General features: G+C 27.8%; 2 protein-coding genes across 3 annotated transcripts in view; one reads left to right on the top strand and one right to left on the bottom strand.

Annotated features, from left to right (window-relative positions):
- Positions 1 to 18,114, top strand: part of LOC129988470 (pro-neuregulin-2, membrane-bound isoform-like) — a 140,392-nt gene extending 122,278 nt beyond the window's left edge. Inside the window, exons 2-6 of the mRNA XM_056096704.1 lie at positions 721 to 883; positions 3,804 to 3,931; positions 7,284 to 7,389; positions 7,889 to 7,947; positions 17,326 to 18,114. Coding sequence (XP_055952679.1) covers positions 721 to 883; positions 3,804 to 3,931; positions 7,284 to 7,389; positions 7,889 to 7,947; positions 17,326 to 17,345 — 476 coding nt within the window. The 3' untranslated portion in view covers positions 17,346 to 18,114. The remainder of the gene's footprint in view (positions 1 to 720; positions 884 to 3,803; positions 3,932 to 7,283; positions 7,390 to 7,888; positions 7,948 to 17,325) is intronic.
- A 4,429-nt stretch (positions 18,115 to 22,543) lies between these two features.
- LOC129988595 (pseudouridylate synthase 7 homolog) overlaps positions 22,544 to 24,579 on the bottom strand; it is a 29,316-nt gene continuing 27,280 nt past the window's right edge. For both annotated transcript variants that reach the window (XM_056096854.1, XM_056096853.1), the window contains exons 15-16: positions 23,838 to 23,989; positions 22,544 to 22,679 (exon numbers count right to left, since the gene is read on the bottom strand). In XM_056096854.1, the coding sequence (XP_055952829.1) occupies positions 22,561 to 22,679; positions 23,838 to 23,989 (271 nt within the window). In that variant the 3' untranslated portion in view covers positions 22,544 to 22,560. The remainder of the gene's footprint in view (positions 22,680 to 23,837; positions 23,990 to 24,579) is intronic.

Below are 24,579 nucleotides of genomic sequence, written 5' to 3'. Positions count from 1 at the left end.
TTTTCACATTTAATTCTAGCTTCCAAAAACAGCAATAAAAAACTTAAGATGGTCCGTTTTCTCTGATTTCTTTTCAAATTGATTTTTTTTTAAGTATAAATGATGAAAAGCTGGAAACTAAAAAAATTGCTTAAGTCTCAAGTTTCTCATTAGGAGAGTAAAGGATGGTGCGATGAGATTACTTGTAAAGCTTGCTTTTCAATAAGAAATAAGTTGTTGTAAGGCTTTAGAGTCATATGAAAACAGCAACTTAATTACTCTTATCAAATATCATTACCATTAATAAATTATTTTAAAAAATTAATGTGTCTATTTTTATTCATGTATTTCTAACGTTTTTCTTTTTAAATTTCAATTGTGCTTTCCTGAAATCCTAAATGCAATCAATCTCTGACCAGTTTAAAGGTTTATTTTCTTTTTATGAGTGACATTTTTTGATATTTAATTCTTTTAAATAAAAAAAAATTGTTTGTTTTTTTCATTTGGCTTTGCATTCGTCTATAATCATAAAGCGTAATGTTAATTTACGGAAATAATGCGTAATGTGAAACTTGTGTTGTGGTTAATTATTATATTCATTCCTTTCATTTTGTCCAAATTTTAAAATAGTTTTAAAGGTAATTTGATAGGCGTTTTGTTGTTCTAGAAGTAAAATACTTACTAAATTTTTTTATTATCTTTTTTTTATACTAATGGGTTTTTTCTTCTTCTCTTTTATAGCGAAAGCGCCGTCCATTAGAGGTTTGAATGATGTGAAAGTAGACATTTTTTCAAAATTAAAACTGAAATGCAGAATCTCAGGGAATCCACCGCCGAAAGTAGTGTGGTTTAAAAATGGGCTCAAGTTGAAAGCCGATGGTAGAATAAAATTAAGGTCCAAAAGGTATGTGTTTTATTGTTAACTGTGTTCGATTTTTCTGATGTAAACTGGAATAACAACAATTCTTATTTGATTACGTTGCTAATAATTTTTTTTTTTTTGCAAATTTGTTTTATTATATATTCCTGATCTAAAATAAAATTTTCGGACTTGTTCTTTGTATCGTTCATGAGAATACAAAATCGTTTTTATTCATTTAGCGGAATATGTCATATTATTTAAATCGTCATACAATGCATGGCACTAAATTAGGCGATTTCTTGTAATAAACATTTTTTTAAAAACAGTCATCAAATCAATTTACCTACTATTATTAACTTAAAGATTTCATTAATTCTATATTTTGCTAAAGTTTCAATGCATTAGTTTTTATTATCATCTGTTTTATTCTAATTCTCTTTAATAGAACGATAGAATTATATAGGAAGCATTTTTAATATCCTTTAAAAAGCAAAAAGCTGCAAAATTTAAATTTCAGGTAGGAATTATAATTAAATATCACAATCAGATATCTTCATCGCCAGACAGTTGGATAATAAATTTTTATATTACGACAAAAGTTGCAACAGATATTCTATTAAAATAAACTCAAAGTTAATAATTTCAATAAAGAATCAACATAAAATTTAAATTAGTAAAAAAAAATACATTTAACATTATCAAAATACTTCCAAATCAATAACTGGAAAAAAAAAAACATTTCTTTTAATTCTCACAATATCTTTAAACGTATTTTTGAAAATTTGAATTTATTTGTCTAAGGATGAATCGGTACATTAAATGTCAGTATTACTGGTTTCAAATATTTTTTGTAATCAAAACAAAACTTTGTCCATACCTCGCAAATTTCTTACACTAGGAGGCAAAATTGAGCAAATTTTACCTCTTGCTTAAACACTGAGCGCATGAACCACAATCGGGATTTCAGAAGGAGAAAAGTATCTTAAGAGCTCTGTTGATTTTTTTAAAATAAAATGTAACAGTGTAAAAAGCATTCTATTAATCTACTGAAGTTTGATTTTCGTCTAATAATTTCACATTTATATCGGAAAAGGTATCTTTTAGATATCTTTAAAAGAATATTGTTAGCATTAGGGATATTAAGGATATATATCCTTTCACTCAGAATGTAAGAAAATTCAGAAACCATTAGTTTTCTATAACGTGTGTAGAATTAATTATATAAAAAAGTGGGAATTGGATGAGGAAATAGAAGAATATTTTAGAATGAATTTAATATGGGCTAAATATATAATTTATAAGTATTCTTTAAGCATAAACATCACACACATGACAAACCAAAGATACAGCTTTATATTTCTTGAGTAAGTGAAGAGAAAAATCAGCTGTGATAAGTTTTATGATTGGCAATGGAATCAATTTAGTTGATGTCACAGTCATACCGCAACGGTAACAGAGCTATCTTTGCCCTGTCTTAGCATCCGAAGTGAACCGAATAACCATAATTATCGGCGATTTGAAATACGGTTAAATTCTAATGACCATCACTGGCTTTAGTACAGTTCCTCTCGAGGGAATATTTCCCGGCTTCGAAGTTAATGTAACTCGGCTCCATCCTCTACTTTACCTACTATGAAAAGGAGAGCTAACTATCATATCAGAAGCTTCTCATCCCCTTTGTTGGAGTGTCCTGCAGTGAAGTATGACACAGTCATGAGACAAACGTAATTGAGCATATCAACTAACATCTAATAGTAGATTTCCTTGCTCTCTGTTATTATGTCATAAATATTTTTCTCTTGTAAAATGCGCAATAAATTCCAAAGTCAAAATGGAAAGACTCATTTCGAGTGAATGCGTATTCTGTTCTTCGAGTCTACCTTTTTTCCGCAGAATTTTAAGATAATATTTAAGGGGTGAAACTACAAAGAATGCTTTTTACCATACAGCATTACGAATCTTGCAATAATTTAGTGAACATCTCTTACAAATGTTTGCACAACGTGCATATGGATGGTCTAGTGGAAAAGAGAAACTCAAAAGAAATCGAGTTCTTTTTTTAATTAGCTTTCTCACTGTGGATTCCTTTTTTTAATACAAAAAGATATAATATCTGTATTCATCTTGTATAGCTTATTAGTTGCAAATAAAGTTGATGCAAATCTGAATTTCCAACTCAAGGTAATCATTTTAAAAGGGATTTTTTTATAATAAAATTTATTTAAGAGATTCTATTTTTGTTAAATCAAATTAAAGTCTAATTATTAAATTATTTCAAGTTAACTGAGAGGATGCGAAAATGTAAGTGGTGCGGATATGCATCATATGGATCTGTAGTATTGAATTAAATTTTGTAAAGATTGTGACTCAATTTAAAATTAATTTTTATATGTTTGTATTGATTTGTCAATTTCTTTCAGAGTCTCGTTTATAAGGCGCTATTTTTAAATCAGCCACTAAAAGATAATTTCATAAACTACCTTTTCAAAATCATAAAAATCCTTATGATAAAAAAATATGATGAGAAAAACAATCTTCTTATTGCAATGCTAAAAAATATGCTTCTTCTTCTGTGTTTGAGAGATATTTCGAATTTATACGATAAAACAATAATAATAATGTGAGCTATTATCTATGGTATAACGTATAAGCACACTTGTAATATCTTTTTGCACAACACTTCTTGTTTTTATTTGATATATAGACAGATTTTGCTTTTTATCATGCTTCATGTATTCTCTTATCCTTGTTTTTCTATAAGTTTTTTAAAAATAATCAATGACACTGTTTATCCAATTTATGATTTATTTTTTTAATTTTTGGAACGTGTTTCACACCATTTATGCATACATAACTATTTAATAAATTAGTGCTTTTCCGAAATTTTTTTAAGTATACCATGTAAGTACATTTTTGAATATCAAGCGAATTTTAAAAGAAAGTGCTTTGTTTCATCTTACAGGAGATACTCACATTTAATTATAAACCGAGTGAGCTTAGATGACGCAGGACATTATAAATGCATTGCAAAGAATATACTAGGGAATGCAACAGCGTTTGCAAATGTCATTGCCGCTACTACAACAACAGGTAAATATTTACTTATTTGTCTTTTTTTTTTTTTTTTTTTTTTTTTTACTGCGAAACAGAAATATTTTATATTTTAAAATATGTCGGGAGCTGAGGCCACAAAATTTTGTGATAATATAAAAGGAAAAATGTCTGCTCATTTAACATATTTCTACGGTACCACAGTATTTCTTCATACATCTTTCCAAAAACTCTTTTAGATATTTCAATATATATTTCGCAAAATAATTAAAAATGACTTTACATTTGTTTATCATTTCTTTCTTTCTTTCTTTTTTTTTTTTTTTTTTTTACTTTATGCTTAAACTAATGGTTACCATGTATGAAGGTATAAAGTAATACATACCACGGTTATACTACCATGAACTAAGAGAAAGTGGGAATGAGAGGGGGGGTCAAAATCAAAGAGTGCAATATATAATGTGAAATTTTCTGTAAGCTTCGTCAAGTTTCATGCTGTTATCAACAAGCTATAGAAAAACATGATTGTTGTAATATGGATGTTTGTAGTAATACTTAAATCACATTAATCAGTTAATGTAAAACGAAGGAAAAGATTGCTTTAATATCTTTTTTCTTTTTCAGTTTCTTTAATTATAGTGCCTTTGATTCCTTAGTTTAATTTAATGAGACTTGCTACTTCTAAGTACGCAAATATGAAGGGACTTTTTAAGACTGTCAAGAATAACGATGGGAAAAAAATGAAGACCTTGTTGTGTTAATGCACATAAACATGCTTTTCTCGAATACTTTTTTATGGTTGACTTTTTTTCTGAAGTTGTTACTCACTTCTATATTTTCAATTAAATGATGTGAACTAGCTTAAAAAGTGTTTTAGTAAACAATTTAAATATTTCAATATCTATAGTGATCAAGATTGCAAGATTCTTTTTTCAAGTACATGTTTGAACGAGGTTTGTGTTTGTCACATTCCTTTCTGGAGTCTAACTAACATTTTAAGAATATGTTTAGCTATATTGGGAGGTGGAGCATTTTTATTCTGCACTTTTGTGCAAAATTAGCTTCAAAAATGTGGTGAGATTCAAGCATGACAGTTAATCAGAGGTTTCGAACTTGAAATGAAGATTCGAACAATTTCCGCATTTTACTGGCTGGTTTTTCATTTTTATAGTATTAAGTACTTGCATGTATTTTAATCAGCGACATCTATTGTAAACATAATATAAATATTGGTATAAGTATCTATATAAACGACAATGGTTTGGGGTTTTTACCAATTTATTATAATTTTATTATTATCGTTGTGAAAGTTTTCCATTCAGTATTATTAAGTTATTCAGTGTATAAAGACCCCAAAAATGGAACGCTTCAAATTGCATTTTCATTGCTTTTTTTTGTTGTGTGTGTTTGATTTGAAGAAATCTGATGCTAAAGCTCATCACACACTTTTAGAAACTCATGGTGATGCTTCCCCGTCATATACCAATTGTCGGTTTGGGTTTCACCGATTTAAAAGCGGGGATTTCGATATCAAGGTCAAAGAACGATTCTGGAGGACCAAAAAAATACGAAGACAACCAGTTGCAAGGCTTATTGTACGAAAATGGGAAAAATTTGTAGAAAATGATGGAAAATATTTTGATTGATATATATTGTATCAATTTTTTTCAATAAATACATTTTTAAAGTGAAAAAATGATAAAAATACATGCCAGCAAAAGTGATTTTCCACATAAATACAAAAAAATATTCACCTAGCAAGGGTTTTTTTTCTTCTTTTTACACGAGTTACATCAAAATAGCATGAAGAAATTGAATTTTGGGATAAGGGAAATGAAAGGTTCCATATTGTCTTTCCGCGAATTGCAGGAAAACCACATTTTCTAGGTATATCTTGAATATTTCCATTTAAAAGAAAGGCTCTTCTGCGTATCGTCTAAATTATTATTAAAATCAACATAAAATAAACAAACTTTCCCTTAATAGCATATAGAAATTTGAGTAAAATTTTAAGATACATTGACCTTATGTTTCAAACTGGAGCGAATATGAAAGAGACCTACGTAGTACTCCGTCAATAAATAAGAATATTTTTTTAAAAAAGAGTTTATCAATTCTTCCCTCTCGTCTGGAAGAGTACAATGAACCCGCTCAGTTATATGGCTGTTACTTGTACAACTCTAAGTTATACGTCACTTTTTTCTCCCAAGTCCCGGCAGAATGCCATTGAAAACAATGCTAAGCACCCTCGACTTCTACGCGTCTTAGTTATAAGTCTTAATGTAAGCGTCAAAACAATAATAGAGTTTCACCCCTGAGCTCCTCCCCCCCTCACACACACTTTTTTTTTTTTTTTTTTTTACTTCGTAAGCTTAATAAGGAAAGCTTTGACGTTGCGACTTTGAAGAATGATAAGATCATGTTCATATTCCACTTTTAAAACTAAATCTATTTTATCAGAATGTTTATTGCGTTATTCTTCTATAAGGCAAATAAGATCTGTTGCCTTATAAAACAACACAATAAATAATAGACACAATTATCTTTTCTTCTCCCCCCCCCACACACATCTTTTTTTAAAAATTTTTTTTTACCTTGTAAGCTTAATAAGGAAAGTTTTGATGTCGAAGAATGAGAAGATCAGGTTCATTTTCCGCTTTTAAAATTAAATCTATTTTATCTGAATGTTTACTGTGTTGTTCTTCGATAAGGCAATGAAGATCTGTTGCCTTTATCTGCCCATTTAAAGATTTTTGTGATTTCTTAATTCATATACCTCAAAGATTAAAGCTCCGTTCTGTAAATTATTCATAAAGACTTTATTGTTAATCTTTTATCTGAAGTTCTTATAACTCAACTTTTCTGTATTACTTTATTAAATTATTCATATTTTTCTATAGATAGCATATTCTTCAAGTAATTTGAAAACATTTGAAACGTTTCAAAGAAAAGTTACCGATGATATTATTTAATGATTAAACTGTCTTTTTTAATTATTTTGATTTAATTCGAGTTTTGTAGCAAAGCTTTGCTTAACAAAACAATAATTGATGACACGCTGCTAAACTTCTTTTTCTTGAAAGTTCATTTTTGTAATAACACATACTTTACTGAATCTTGTAGTAACTATATGATTTATGGCTTGGAAACAGGATAATTTTAATAAGTTAATTGCATTTTTATACTACTAGTTGCTTTCCAAAATAGAAACAGTTGTTTAGCGTAAGCGCGGCTTTCAATTGAAATTTGAAAGAAATCGAAATAGAATTAAAGTATTTATGCGACTGATTATCCAAAAATAAAAAGAAGAATTTAGATTAGAGCAATGCATGCACTTCGAAATAAATCTAAATTCACAGTAGTATATTGATTTTTTTTTTTTTTTTTTTAGAATCTCCATTTTGGCAACTAAGGAAAGATCCATGTCCACGTAGAAATTTTTGTTTGAATGGCGGTGTGTGCATCTATTTTGCAGTAGTCAAGGAATATGCATGCGAGTAAGTAATTTCTTAAGTAAGTCTGACTTTTTAGTTCAAATGATAGACATGTATTCTGTAGCAATTTAAATTTATCAATATTAGAATACAATATAAAAACTCTGAAATCTTAATAATTCGACAATATTTGCGATGGCATTCTTTTGCTTCCAGTAGTATGTATTACATAAATAGCCGGCATTCTGTATTTATAAAAGTGCTTTCTTAACTATTAAACTATTTCATGAAAATTGTGGACAACGTCCTTTTCAAAAATTGAAATAAGAATAAAAATACTTCCATTTGTCAGCATTGAATCGCATATTAATCAGTACGTGAATGAAAACTATGTATATTAACCTATGAATTATATTAATTTTTTAAAAAGAAATTTTAATAATCAAATGAAAATATTATTATATATTTTTTAAAGAATAAATATTATCGAAAAGAAAATTGTCAGGTATATTGAAATTTACCTTTCAATTATGAATATATTAGACATTCCTTTGTCTTTCAGATGCGCCGATGGATACGGAGGTCAAAGATGCGAAACAAAAGTCATATCCACTTTGAGTAGTAAGTATCTAACTGTATATTTGTAAATATCACGCGTTAAGTTTAAAAATTAATCTCACAAAATTTTTAAGTAATTCTCTAAACTTTACAAAATCCAGAATTTTCTTCCAAGATTTAAAAGTTATTAATAAATTCTCTTGTTATACATAATTAATATAAAATAATTCTTTTTTACTTTTCTCTTGTTTGGTTAAATTACATAAACATTTCATACATTATATAAGCTCCTTCAAAAGATGACTCTTTAAATTTTGCTGCTGCCATCTAGCGTTTAAAATTCAAAAAAGTTTCCCGGTGTACCCTGAAGTAGCGAACAAGTACGTCACGACTTTGTACTTTGATTTCTCTCGAACTAATTCTTTCTTAACATCTTAGTATATTAAAGGAATTGTACCATTCAAAATATTTTTAAAGAATAGAATAATCAATTTCATATAAACAAGAGAAATGAGAAACTTACTTCCTCTGTTAGAAGTTAAAAACTTTGAAATTTATATCAAAACATATTTAAATTCTGTAACACAATTTAAAAAGATATTTTGATTAGAAATACATTTTTATTCCTTTTAATGAGGTAATTACATGAGTCTGCTTTAAATAGATATTTAATGTAAAAATATTTTTTTAAAGTGCTCATGTTCTATTTTAATTTCCATTTATTTGTTGGATTAAGCCTTTTCCGTTAACAGTTTTCATAAAATTTCAATCTCTTTTAAATATGACTCAAGTTTCAATAAGAAGTATTATATTATCATAGGTTTTCATTTATTATCTTCAGACAATAAATGAAGCACATATCCAAATTTTAATTCTGCGCAACATAAATAAAAACGAATTTCAAAATATACAATAGTTAGAAAGATAGTTCCAATAGTTAGAAGAGATTAATTTTTTTTTAATTCTGCTCACAAATACTATAAAGAATCAGGAAGGGTGCAGAAAAGACTTTTTGTTTATTAATAAAATAGTTCATTTTAGGAATTAAAAATTATGATACCATATAATGAAAAGATTATTTAATTAAGTGTCTCCATTCTTATTGAAAAAAATATGATGGATAATCCAAATTATTTGATCTATTTTCCTCTGAATAGCCACTCTGAATATTTAATTAAATATTGTATCATTATTTAAAAATTATTGATAATATATGCTAAAAAGGAAGCTTGAAACAGTTTTTAAAAATCAATTCTTACAATTTTGTAATTTTTCTGGATACTCTGAGAATTAAAGGTTGATTAGTGCAACTGATAATCTCATTTTAATTAAAAATCAAAATTAAAAACGATAAGGTTTCACGAGTTATAATTTTTTTACTCAATAACCATTTTTACATTAAAAATATTTAAAATTATAAAATGCGTTCTGCGTTTGTATTCGTTAGCATTAAATATATTGTTAACATTTTGCATATGATATTTATATCAAATAACTGTCAACAGCTTTGATATGTGAGAATTTTAACCTCTGTTATAAGTATTTCAACGTTTACTCACATGTACATTATTATATCAAAAAATTTTAGAACAGATTTTGTGATTATTAATTTTTATTGAGATTATTATTAATCTGGGTTTCTGTATAAAGTTTATTGAGATGAGTAAATCATCTCATAAAATTTTTAAACTTTATACAAATGATAAATATTATATATTGAATGTTTAATCAATAAACACATCAACTTTTTATAAAACTAATTACGGAAATCGTTTAAAAATGTGAAGACATTGTACAAATAATATGTGAAATCAAACAATTTAATGCTTTGAAAAACTTGGCTGCTGGCAACGATAAGCGGAATACTGCTGGAAGGAATACAGCTAAATTATTTTGCTAGAGATTTAATTAATTTGCAAAAGAACATGCAAGCAGGTTATTGAACTTGATTTACTAAATTTATGGCAGTTACTTTGTAAATACTCATTAATAAAAGAGTTTTCGAAATTTTAATTTAATTTTTTATTAAAATTTGATAGAAATGTTTTTCTCCTTTCAATACTTACCGATAATATTATGACAGAAATTTTAATTTTTTTAATCAGTCTTCAGTGATAGTTTACTTAATAATTTAAGTGACATTTTATTACAGTTGTTAAGATAACATGAATGTTGGCAGGGAGAAACGGAATGTGCTTGTGCGGAATATCGCTAAATAATTAAAATTTTCAATCGCCTTCATCGGAATTATATGAATTATTATAGATATTTTTCAGATTGCCAATTCTAGATATAAAACAAACTTTAATTAAATTATTGTTAAGAGAGTCTTGTCTCATAAAAATAATTTTATTGAGAAATCAAAAATGCTAAAATATACAAGATTATTATCGCAATTTTAAAAAAAATGGTAAAATAATATTAAACGAATATAATTTGATTAGATGGAGAAAAAAAGTGTCACGATGCTAATTTTTTTACCGATGTAATTTAAGGTGATACTGAACAAAAATTTACCTCAGGGTTCTTGAAACTGTTATCGTCTCGCATAATATATGTAACGTGTTTTTATTTGTGTTTTATTTTAAATAACTGCATATTTTATTTTATAAAATTTGGGAAAAAAATCCCATTTTCCCTTGTTTTCCCATGATTGTGAGGAAGTTTCGAGTACATGATCCAAAATGGCACGAGAACTTTTTCTGGTGGGTGGAATTGTTGAATCGTAAGTAGGATGTTTCTTAAATTTGTTGGAAAAAAAAAAAGAAAAATTCGTTGCGAAATTCTTTAAAACAAAATTGGCTCTAATATTATATCAAGTTTTCCCAATCCCCAGGTCTTAAAATTATAGCACTAATTTCGATAAAAAAAAAAAAAAATCGTTAGTTTTACAGAAGTTAATTTGAATAATTTTATAGAAGTTGTATTTTATTTCTTTTACAAACTGCAATTAAATGCAAAAATAGTTGAATTTTTAATAAGTTATAATCCTGAATTATGTTAAATAATCTAAAAAAGTCAAGATATCTCCTTATTTTCTAATATAAATTCGAAGAAAATATGATACTAACTAAACAAATAATCATGAATTCACTTGCCTATGAAAAATTTGAACGACTCGTCTTCTTAACGAATTAAACTTGGGCAAGAATTTCAGCAAATTATTGTTCCAACAAACACGAATTCTTGCTGCAGTTGAAACACTCAATAAATGGAATAAAAATTAAAAAAAAATAATTTCCTGAAAAGTAAATCTGTAAACGTTGCCATACATTGTCAGACAAATGAAATAAATATTTAAATGTTTTTGCAGACGATATTTTCAGTTGAAATATGTAGTTGTTTTCCTAACGATTCTGTTCTCCCTCTCTTTCTCTTTGTATACGCTTTATTTAATAAATAAAGAATTCAGTTTCTGACTTTAATACCATGTTCAAGGAATAAGAAAATTACTAATATTTAGTTTAATATTGTTTTTTTTTTAAATCAAAATAAGACAATATTTTATTTAAAATTTGTAGAGGAAATGCTATGAAAAATAATATTGCTTATAATTATTTATAAAAATTCATAATAAATATCCTTTAAAATGTTTTTTTTTCATTTATTTTACTATGCAGAATTGCAACCTTTAGTACAAGCCAAAGTCTAGAATCCTTATTAGTGTATTGGCAATATTAATTGTTTATTATAGCTTACATTTTGTTTTTTAGTCTTTGTTGTGACACTAATAAGGATTACAAAAAAAGGCTAAAAAACAAAATGTAAGCTATAATAAACAATTAAACAGAAGAAATTATACAAAAGTAAATGAACTTTTTAATACATAAGGAAAAAGAAAAATAATAATTATATTCTATGCAATTATTACGCTAGAAATTTAAGATATAGGCATTAGACAAGGAAGCGTGTAATTTTGTATTATCAAAATAATTTTTTTGTTGTGATGAAACAAAGAAATTTTGTTATTAAAAAAATTAAAACTGTATAAATTTTGATCACAATGAAGTTTGCATTTTAAGGCAGAATAATTTCGAATTTTAATATGCGAGCATATTGTCATGTTATTTGGATTGAAAACATAATAATGTTTTTGTTTAAAAAATATATTACAATGAACTCATTTTTTTAAATATTTTGGGATCATCTCGTTTCTATATACTTGATAATACTTATGAACATAATCTACACATTTCATGATAGAACTAGCTTTGCACAATAATGTACCAAAATAGTATATTCTTGCAATTTTTAACTATAAAAATTTAAAAGTATTTGAAAAAAAAAGCAGTTGTGTTATCAAACTTCACGACCTTGGCATTTCAAATTCTAGTCGATTGAAAGTAAAGCAACGATTGAGCAATAGCTTCATATGTCCCATACTCCGATAATATGTATCACTCATTGATAATAAAAAGTAAAACGAAATGCTCTTATCTTCATTGAAAAAGCAGATATCTATCTCTGCATGAGCACAGTCCTTGAGTTAATGTTGAGAACGTGTTAATTTGCCCGATGCAATTTTAAAGTGCTTCAGATAATGGGAAAAGAAAAGACGTATTTATTCCGAAAGTTCCGCTACTTTTGACCCAGTTTTACCATATCGTATCCTTAGAGAATTTTTCTTTAAAAATTACTTCAAAATAGACACAGTTCACAGACATAATTCACACAGTTTAAGAAATAGCCATTTTCATAAACTTTTCAGAAACAAAATAAAAAACTGCATTATTTCAAAATTAATTATTGTATTATTTTGAGTAATTTGGTGCACTACTTGTTAAGTCATTCCAATTTTCCATATCTAATTATTCCCACTTAAGTATAACTTGCCATAGAATATTTTTGTTTCTTAGTTTCGAACAATGGAAAAAAAATGCAAGATTAAATATTCGTAAAAAAATTTAAGCATTAAAATTTCACAGCAATAATGAAAAGTATTGTTATAAATATTTATAAAAATATCTTTTAAAACTATCAAAATGCAAGAAAAATGGCACAGCAATTTAATTTTAGCCATTAAAAAGATTTTCTTTTAATTTTAAGATGATGCAAAAATTATTTTCGTATATTTTGGAAGTTGTCAATGAAAAACATAAAATTTCGTATTATATTTAATTAATGAACTTTCAAAAAAAAATTCTCCAAGATGAATATGTTACAAATTATATCTTTGCATGATTTTGTAGTTCTAGGTCTAATGACCTGCCGGCAGTACACAGGCACACATTCTATTTTATTATTAGTAGAGACAATCTTAAATTTTGCGAAAAGCAATTTTGAATTTCATATTGCGAGTTTGGTTTCATTTGCTTTGTTTTCAGGTTACCGAAACTGTTTTGATTATCCCGAATTTCATTATAAGGATTCACCAGTCTAATGACCCCGAATGAATTATTGAATATTAATGAATATTTTACAAGAGATGTAACGAATCAATTTTCTGACCGGTAAAACATATATAATTTTATCTGAAATCCTATAGCAAAAATGAGAAGAATTTTTTATTCATTTGGATAGCACTTGAATACTTGTTGAGCAATTTATGGAACACATTCTCTAGTAGCACACATATGTTGTACAAGGTTCAATAATATCAAGCAATATTCTCAATATAAAATAATATTGTTGAGTATTGAATAATATAATATAATATCGCACATTTTTGTACAATATTATATTACCTAGTTTCTACGCTAAAAAAATACCATTTCAAAGCATAGAACTTGATCATGGAATTTTTTTGCTTTGATGACATTCATTTCAACGAGCTCAATCGTTCAAGAAAGATATATTTTGTTAATGATAATAATTTGCTTTCATTTATCATGAATATTACCGGTTGAAACGCTCGATGAAAACATAAAAGAATATCACCCCACCTTGGCATTTGGCCATTCAGTGTATTTGAAAGGCGATCACGACCACCAGATGCACTATGACCAGTTACAAAATAGTCATCATCGACACATATACAAATCCTATGTTGGAGGTATGTCCCATCAATGGCGGTAGCCACAACATCATTACAGTAAAGCCCTGGAAGCGAGAAAGGGCTTATTTATTTAACAACTTCTTATCCACGTATTCGTAAGGCCCTCGAAGGAATCTGAAATGTTCGATAAGAAGATTTGCATTTTATTGAATATAGCCTTTCACTAGCCTTTATTTCGGGCATCACGAGGAAAAGTTTTCTTAAAAAATATTGAACAGATATCAATTCTGAGTTAGGACTTGAAAATGGATGTCGCCAATGCAGTTTTCATGAAATTAAATAATTATCCTAAATATAACATATACTATTTTCAGAGTAAATATTTAAAAAGGGTTCCCGCATACCGCTTCATGCGTTTTGTCATCATTCCCTTCCTCCATTTATAAAGAACATTTCTTGAATATTCTCTAATAAAGACGAATTTGCAGTTTAGATGGTTTTTCCCAACTAATTAAAACCAAAATTTATTACAGAAACACAACTGCAATCACAAAATTACAAATCAAATTTCATACATTTAAATCAATGCATGTTTCAGCTATCGCGTTTACATGCTTCCGAAAGTGCAGACTGACAGACATTCAACTCCTTGTTGGATATGGCTCAAAATTTGATAGGTGTCTACACTAGAGAAGTTAAATCTATATAACGAATTTTAGCCTTCTAGCTCTTTCATTTTCTAGTTATCCTGCTAACTTACATTCAAACAGCCAGATAGACAGACTTCCTAGAACCGATTTTTCTCAAAATTTGATTGAAACCTACAAATTTTGTAGTAAATCCACATACCAAATTTCATCATCTTAGCTCAAAATACTTTTAAGTTACGTTGTCACTGAAAGACAGGAATAATACCAAAAATCTCAGGGAGATCTAATATCGGAGATTCGTCAAAACATCGAGTTCGATTTTTTTTTAAATCAATATCATATTTTCGCTCTATGTATAGTAGGTGTATGTATTTTTATTATTTTTTCACTTTAAAAAAGGTATTTATTGAAAATATATATATATATATATATATATATATATATATATATATATATATATATATATATATATATATATATATATATATATATATATATATATATATATATATATATATATATATATATATATATATGAATCCAAATATTTTCCATCATTTTCTACAACTTTTTTACCATTTTCGTCCAATAAGTCTTGCAATTGATTGTCTTCGAATTTTTTTTTTTTTTTTTTTGGTTCTCCAAGTCGTTCTTTGCCATTGACATCGAAATCATCACTCTTACATCGTTGAAACCCAAACCGATAATTGGGATATGAAGGAGCAGCACCACCATAAATTTCCAAAAATGTCTGATGGGCTTCGGCAGCAGATTTCTTTAAATCAAACAAATAAAAAAAAGCAGTGAATGCCGAAAATGCAATAGAACCCTTCCATGATTGGAGTCTTTATACACTGAATAACTCAATAATACTAAATGGAAAACTTTCGAAATAATAACAATAAAGTAATAGTAAATTGGTAAAACCCAAAACCATTGTAGTTTATACAGATATTTCGCATGTTTATCAATAGATGTCGATGATTGAAATAGACGCAAGCACCTAATACTTGAAAGTGAAAATTATAAGCCTGAATGTTCGGAATTATCCATACTTCCTATTCGGATCTCTGAATTGCGTAAACAATATCTCCAAAAAACTTTGAAAGTGCTGTCTACACATTCGGAAACGGAGATGTGACTTGAGAGGTTAAGAACTGCATCTCAGCTTCCACGAAACAGCGTAATTAACTTGTTAAACAAATATCCGGTTTTCTAAGAGCTTCAAACAACTGCTACAGAATATTGTCAATTCTTTCAATTAATGACATTTGCCTTCTTCTATGCTGCTGCCTCCGCGATGCTAAACGGCAGGGTTTAGAACGGAATGAACAAACGGGGGAAGAAAAAAAACATCACTTAGTATCAATTATACCGTGAAATTCTTAAATTATGGGGTTTGAGCCCAAACAGGATCGCATCCTCAAAGCTTGAAAAAGCAGGGATACTCAAAGCACGGGATTTTGTCAGAATCTTATATAAGGTGGTTGGTGATAACTCGATATTATAGGGAAATATTCCTGAATATAATTGAAATAAAGCAAAACAATTATTTGAGATTCAAAATATTATATCAAATTTAAAAGAAAAGATTTAATACTAGAAACATCAAGATTGGGGAAATAATAGCGGAAACGGATTAATTCTACAAATCAAAGCACGCTTTATTTATTTATTTTTATTTTGCAGTTAAAGTACGGCATGTACTTATTATATCGTTCGTAAATAAATTATTTATAAACATGTAACAAATTTTCATTGTATTTTATTTTTTTATGTAAATTTTAAAATAAATAGAATTTTCTGGGCCTTATATTTTTTTAAACTCAATTTTATGGAATTAAATTTTTCCCCCATGCCAGGCTTATTTTTAATCCATTTCTGAGTTTTAACTAATCCGCTGTATTCATTATAACCGAAAAGAATTAAATATATTGGTTTGAAGTTGAAATTGATATTTTTTTTATCATAAAGATTTAGTTTTTCCAGTAGAACAAATTTTTATACTTAAATTAAAAATTGAATGATTTCACGGAGCTCCATCTATAAGGCGGCGTTCACACAAGGGTAAGTAAGGTCACACCTACCTTAAGATGATCACGTGATACCAGTGGGCCAATGACAAATAGTGCCCCGATGAGACAACTATTTGCCATTGTCCCATTGGGATCACGAAATCTTCCAAAAGTAAGCGGGACATTTTATTGCTCGCAGTAGTTGGTCACGTGTGAACGCTGCTTAATTCTACGACGCAAAACAATTCACAAAATTCTGTCAATTTGGATCATATCATAAATCTTCAGAAACTACTTTATGATTATATTTCTTTCTGTTAATGTTGTACGGTCTCACATGTGTGCATTTTGGATGAAAATAGAATGAATAGATTTTGTAAATAAATGGAACGCTAGATTATTATTATTATTTTTTTTTTTTTTTGTAAGCAAGTGTTTCCAAATAAAAGTGTACTCCCATAGATATTGAACTACGAATAACATCATTCGCGGTAATATTACTGTATTGAAAATTGTATTTGCAAAATAATTTATACTGTAGTTTATTGCTATAATTTTTGGATTTAACCCCCTTGACATACGAATTTATTTAACAATTAGATAACATATCCTATCTCAGACATTTATTATTATTTTAAATTCCTATAATTATAAAAGCGTTTGAACTATTGAAACACTTTTAAATGATTTTTTTAATTTTAAAATATTTAATTCTTTTGCTTAAGTGCAGATTTAAATCTAAAAATTCAGTAGCTAAATGCACGATTCAGTCTTGGCATTGTGTGCGAAGCGGTTAATAATACTAGCTGAACTCATTCTGTTTCTTTTTTTTTATTTTCAGTTGACTTTCAAGGAGAGTGAACATCTGCTGGTCAGATACGGGCAGAAATATGAGCTGGTTCTCATGTTTTCATGTACATAGTCACATCGTATTTTATTACGCATTGATGAGGTTAAGTTAAAACCAGCTAAAGGCAAGGGATTGGCAGGCAGCTAAGCAGTGCGTGGAACTAATGACTCACAAACGACACTGGTGCCTTCATGCAAAATTAGAATTTTTCTTACTCAGAGAACAAATCTTTGTCTGTGCTGTTAAATTATTTTTGACTGTTCATGCGTGGCTTTGCGAAATATTAGATTTCTCATGCACTCTTTCATTTCAACACATCTGGACTCGCTCGTCTGATTGGACAAAACTGGAACTAGACCTACAGGAATTTGATCGATGTGTGACTTTCATCAACTAGAAAAAAAAGTTTGTGCATATTGTAACAGAAGATACACATTCTATGGAATAAGTTCTCTGAAGGATTCATGGACTGATAGTTGCTGGAATTGAGAATCATCAACTTCAAAAGCAACTTCATCAACTTCAAAATCATTCACAATGCTTTTCAGCAAAAATGATTGACTAATGAAATTATCATACAGTGAAAAGGTTGTTTTTCTTTTTTTTTTTAGTTCATGTATAATTAATGGTGTATGCATTAGTCATTCATGTGACCTTCACACTTTTGTATAAACTAACAAAATGTATTAGTAAGATAGTTATAACTTTGCATTTGTGCCAGAAAAATTAAACTTTATTCATATGAAAATTTCGACCAGAATGAACTGATGAATAAAGTGATTGCACAAACATGCCTCTGATTTATTCACGTGTTGTTATACAGGAAGAGAAAAAAACCGTTCAGTTGTTTTTATTTTATTCAAAGATGCACAATTGTAACATTAAAATATTAACCCTTAACTAAGGAGGTGTGGTCTATGTGGCATTTTCTTTACACTCAAATTAAATTTTCTAATGAAAGTATTAATATAAAAATCAGTCAATATATTCTGCAGATACTTTTGTTGATATATAAATATGTTTTAGAAATTTTTTAAAAATATATTATCATTGAAAAAATTAATTGCATTTCAGCATATATTTTTTTCTCAAATAACATGTTACAACAAATAATATTCTTGAAAAAAAAAAAAAACATATTACTTTTTTACTTTTCTATATACAAACTTATATAGAAAACAATATAATGAAAAATTCAACAATTATATGAAAAAAAAAATACTCTTTTTTATCGGCATCATTTCTATGCAGAAACTTGTAAACATTCGCAGCACAGTTTTCGAAGGAATTTAAACATACAAGTTAAGTACTAATATAAAAAAAAAAAAACAGTCAGTATAAATTCTGTAGATATTTCTCTTGGTATATTAATATATTTTAGCAATTTTTCAAAATACATTATCATTAGAAATATTAATTATATTTGAACATACATATCAGAATCAGTCGAATGCGAAAAATTCTTCTGTACAGTTATCCTCACCACTAAAGGCATTATCTCCTTCATTTAAAAGTCCTTGGAGCTCTGCTTCATAAGGGGATCAGTAGGTTGGATGATATTTTGAGCATCAAGTTTTAGAGCCATCTGCTAGGCCTTGCATAGTACTGGAATACTAAAAGGGAGTTCGGTCTCACAAGCGGCGTGCAAAGAATAGCTGAAATATTGGAAGCATCAACTGAAACCAGTTAGAAAAGTGCATGTGTAGTGAAGGTAACGAAACAAGAAGCTACAGGGTCAATTCATTCGATTGAGCTAAGAACAGAATAAGGGAAGCTGAAAGTTCATCCTTAGCGATCTGAGAAACCGCACTCCCCAGTTAAGGGTTAATACTTTTTGTTGAAAACGAATATAAATTATATCGACTGAAAGTTCTTATGATTGACACAACACTATCCAAAAAATGCACGGACGCGTCTCACTAAAATATTTTGAAGCAATATATAATATAAATACAGTAATATACAAGAATATTGATATAATAATTTCGATTTTTTTTTTCCATCTTATAGTTTCAAAGCAAACTTTTTCACTAACTGCATTAGAGCTCGATGCAGTTAGGTACAAATTTTGAATAATATCATTTATATTTATATTTTTAGTAACTGCACAGTTTAAAATAAAATATTCAAACTGCCACACATGGCCAATGGTTCGACCATAAGGTGTCATATCCGATATAAAATTATTTCTTGTATAGTTGGTGTTCAATAGCAATTTTTTTTAAAATTTTAATTACATTTTTTAAATAAAAATTAATCGACATGTTAAGGTCTTTCCTCAATATTTTCGGAACCTATTATTGCATACAAATAATTTTCCCAAAAATTTAAAATAATTAACTTCTAGTGATACCAGCTTCATTTCTGCACATCTTTCCCTTTAATTTAATAATTTTTAAAAAAGATTTTAAAGCATAATTTAGAATAATACTTATTACTGTTTTTGTTAATTGCGCTTAAACATGCTTGCAATACGACGATGATGAATCCTTCTTTGAATATGCATTAAATCTGCCATATAGTTAAACGAAATTTTTTAAAAATCAAATAATGATGGTCGAATCAAATATTGAATGTTATGCCACAAGGTTTCAGGCTAGAGGTTCGAACTTTTTTTTTTCTCCAAATTTAGCTAAACTAGAACTATTCAATTCGAATTAAACTCGAAAAATATATAGTAAAATTTAAAATAGCCGCATTATCTCAATGTTAATAACTGCATTAAAAGTAACCCGTTACATAACCTGTAAAAATTCAGTTCTGTATAACAAACTATATACTCTTACACACAGCTCAAAATAGTGAACCTGAAATCCACAAAATGATAGCTGATGCCTGAAAATGATGATTAAACGAAATAAATGATAAATAATGATTCAGTAAACGAAATAAACAATCATTTTATTATTTAATGTATATTAAATATTAACAAAAACGCCTGATAGGCTGGAGTTGTATGAATTTATTTCTTTGCCAACCACTACCAGAAGACAAAATGTTTATACCAAAACTCACTATTATAATACGTTTTTTCTTTCTTATTGAATACTAAACTCTCCATTTATCTCAATGTTAACGCAGCCACGGCCCGATGAATCATAGAAGCAGTTGCCGGTAACGTGTCGAGATGAAATAGAATGCTCTGTACTAGTAGTTTGTATGTTTATATACAGCATTTCACGTTTCAAGAATTTATTAGAGAAAAAGGTAGTTAAAGGATATAAACTGTTCATATTTTAACATAAATTATGTGATGCTCAACTTAAATGCAGGAAAATGAACAAAACATTAACGTAAATCGTAGGCCTAGTTCTTAAGAAAAGTGGTGTATAAGACCTAGAGATATTGAATTCTAAAACTATTTATCAATGACTTTTCTTAAGAATTTCTTAAGAAAATTGGTGTATAAGACCTAGAGATATTGAAGATTTTTAATTCTAAGACTATTTATCAATGACTAAACATAATACTGTATGCTAGAAAATTACGCAATCTAACTCTTTTTTTTTTGCCCGGTATGAATAAAGAAGGAAAATAAAGAATACTGAAAGGAAAAAATAAATAATATAAAAAAATTCTAATTAACGAAAATAATGCAATATTTAGAATCGCACCATATAAGACAATGGAAACCAGTAGGTTTAGTTTAGTTTAAGTATATTAAAATCCCATTTTTAAAGCAACACTAGGGCTATTTTGGGACGGACCTCGTTATTTTGAACTGCGGTTAGATAACGAGGATGACACCTGAGCTTTTTAAGTATAAATATAGTAAAGAAAACTGAGGATGCATTTTAGACCCCCCCCTCTTTTTTTTTTCCGACTGTCCACTTGAAGCCAAATCTTGATACAGAAACACAATTTTAGTAGCAAGATTACATAACAAATTTCATTAATCTAAAGTTGATACATTTTTTAATTATCGTATTTTTATGCAAGCAACACGTCAACACGTTGGCATATTTGGGGTTAAAGACTGTATAGGGTAATTTAGATGGTAGAAATGAGTAAAAAATTTTTATTTATTTATTTAGCTCTTTCCGTTTGGCAATTTACCGTGCTCACTTGTGCTCGTACAGAGCGAAAAACTCAATTCCAAAAATGTGTTTTTCACAATCAAGGAGGTCTGAAACGTGGAAATTTACCAAAATCTCGAGGTTGACTTTTCCTACGATTACAATACTCTCCATTTACAAGAAAGTAAAAATCATTTAATTTTCTTTAAAAAAATGAATAATGTAGAAGTATTTAAAAAAATTTTTTAGAATTTCTATATGTATTTTCTTTTTTCAAATTACAGGAGGAAGTAACATTTTCCTAGGCATAGTTAAGTTTAAATAAATTGGCCAAATTAAATTGAAACAAAATGAACTTCTTCCTTTGTTGCGGATTGTGCACAGATGGCGCTTCCGTCTCTTGCTTACATAGTATTTGTTAACAGCCCTCCCCCACCCCCTCCCGAGAACGGGGACTTTCGTGGCAGGCACCGAACCTAACGGATGGAATTTGGAAGGAGTGTAAATAGTTTAATTAGTATGTATATATACACACATTATATCTAAAACACATAAATATCTAAAAAGGCACCGATTTTGGAATTCTTTCAGCACCTCCACTGAACACAGATGCAAATTTTTAAATCCATTTTTAAAACATTAGCCACTTTTGATGACTACTTTTGTTCGCCATGAATATTGGCTTTCTCGTCTGTGAAACAATAAATATGGAATGTCTTATGATTAGATATGTGGATATATAAATTTCACTTTTGTGTATTATGAAACAATTCTATTGAACTTGATTTGTTTCATATTTATAAAGATGGAATTTTAATATCGATTTTTCACTCACTTCTTAATGTGCTAGAGTTTTCACATACACAGATTGTGGTACATAGATGTGAGTTATTTCCAGAAAATTAGAATTTTAATAATTTTAGAATAATTCATAAATAGATAAGTTAAATTAAATTTTGATTCCGTACTAGTAGCGGCATCTGGTAACGAGTCACTGGAAAAATGCTTTCACAACTCAAATGTAGAAAAATATTTAAACAAATCTAGGATTCAGTAGATTAAATAAAATCTTTTTTTAGTTTAAAAAAAAACTGCTTTTTGTTGAATTTAGTATTTTAAAATAAAATTTCCACCTGCAGCCTCCGTTAAAAGCTGTAGATGCTTGTGAAGCAAAATTAAAAATAATCTTCTGATACAGTTAAAACACATTTTATTTATCACTCGGTGACACATAACAGGTACTTTGTTTTGAGATTTCTCGTATTGCCATCGTAGCATAAGCAGATGGAGGCAACTGGAATTCCAACTTCAAAGCCTTCAGTAATCCATCTGAAAATGAGGGACAAAAGGTAAAAAATATGTCATACATAAATAAAAATGAGGGAAGCATCAAAAAAAAAAAATCTGAAATAAAAATACAGCCTTTATTAAATTTTTATAAATATTAAAAATTTCTTATTTATTCAGCTCAATAAATTAAGAATTACATGCATATAACATTCGATTATTTGACACTTAAAACTCTTTAGAAATGTATTGCTAAAAGCTAAAATAATAATAATAATAATTAATTAATAAAAAAATTAACCATAATGCTACATTTTAAAATACTATAAAAAATATTCAACTCATCTAAAAGTGTTTTGAATAAATTCTAGAGCAAATCTCATTTATAAATCTGGACACTTTAAACAAACATTAAAAATCTGACTAAGGATTTTATTACTTTTAAAAATCAAAAATGCATTGCAATATTTTAGTTTATAATCTTTAGAGAGCAATGCATACTTGCATATTATGAAACAGTGAATTAATAAATGTAAAAATTTGCATAACCTTTATAGGTTTACTTTATCTTTTTCAATACACTTGTTGAAATCAAGCATTTACTCTAAAAAAAAGATGACAAATACCAATTTATTTTGATAATAATTTGGATATTTCTTGAGAATTACATTTGTATACAAAATATAACTGCAGAACCTCTAACAATTCAAAATGATTGATAATATAGATATGAAATAAAAGATTTCAGATGTAATAAAAAAATCATTTTTGTTCAAGTTTGGTCCACCATGATGCAATGGAAAAAGAAAGCTGTTTTAGTTTAACTTTTCACTTAGTAATTTTAACTGACAATGATGCTGATTTTCTTAATCCAAATTATTCTAGAGGGTTTTTTTTTTCCTTATTTTTTTATGCCTGATAATAATAGCAATACTTTCTTGAAATTGTTACTTTTCTAAACTTGAAACTCATAAAAAAATTAGGTTGAAAAAGATAACTTAAACGAAAAAACACTTGCTTAGTAACAATCGTGAAGAAAAAAAAAAAAAAAAACTCTACAGATATTCAAAATAAGTAGTAATAATATAATTCTAATGCTTCTTAGATTTTTAAGACGCAATTACAGATTATTCAAGAGGGAGAAAATAGAGCTAAAAAAATCATTACATCATAAAGAAAAATAATCTTTCATATAATTACCTTTCTCAATTACTGGATCAGGTAATCCTTGTAATTTATCTAAATCACTCAAAACTACAGATTTAGTAACATCAGAATATGGAATTATTTCCCATTTCACATCTTCAGGGACTATAATTAATTTTCTGTAAGCTCCACTGAGTGAATTAGCTCTGAAAATAGTTAAGTATAAACATGATAGTTAAAAATACCTTATGCAGCAAAAAAAAAAAAAAAAAAAAACTTCAACAGACAAAAAAAAAAAAAAAAAAAAAAAAAAAAATCCATAAATCAAAGAATTTTAATCAGGCAGTTAGATGAGACAGAATAAGATAGATTGGAAAGATGTTATTAGCCTCCAAACAAATGTAAATATAAAAATACAAATTCTGGGAGTTATATTAAGATTAAAATTTTGTCCAATATAAATTGTCAGGCTCCTAACAAGTAAGTCGGTATGTTCATTTGATTATTACAGACAGTCATGGTGTCCGTGTGTTTACAAAATTACTAAAAAAACACACCCAAAAATAAATTATTAACTTATTAAGTTAAAAATTTGTTGAAATGTGATATTAAACTAAATAATTTATCAAAAAAAGATATCTCAAAATGTGCATTGACTGGGGCCACAAAATTCCTTAATTTGCCAGTGTCTTCAATAGAAAAAAAGATCACAAAGTAACAAAGCAAATTTTATAATATAAATAAATTCTGTATATTGATACAAATGAAAATAACAACTACCAAAAAAAATTTACGT

Source organism: Argiope bruennichi, chromosome 10 (genome assembly GCF_947563725.1).
Source record: "Argiope bruennichi chromosome 10, qqArgBrue1.1, whole genome shotgun sequence".
In the NCBI taxonomy this organism is placed as follows: Eukaryota; Metazoa; Arthropoda; class Arachnida; order Araneae; family Araneidae; genus Argiope; species Argiope bruennichi.
Note: the sequence above shows the minus strand (reverse complement) of the source record. Positions and strands in the feature narration are given on the sequence as shown.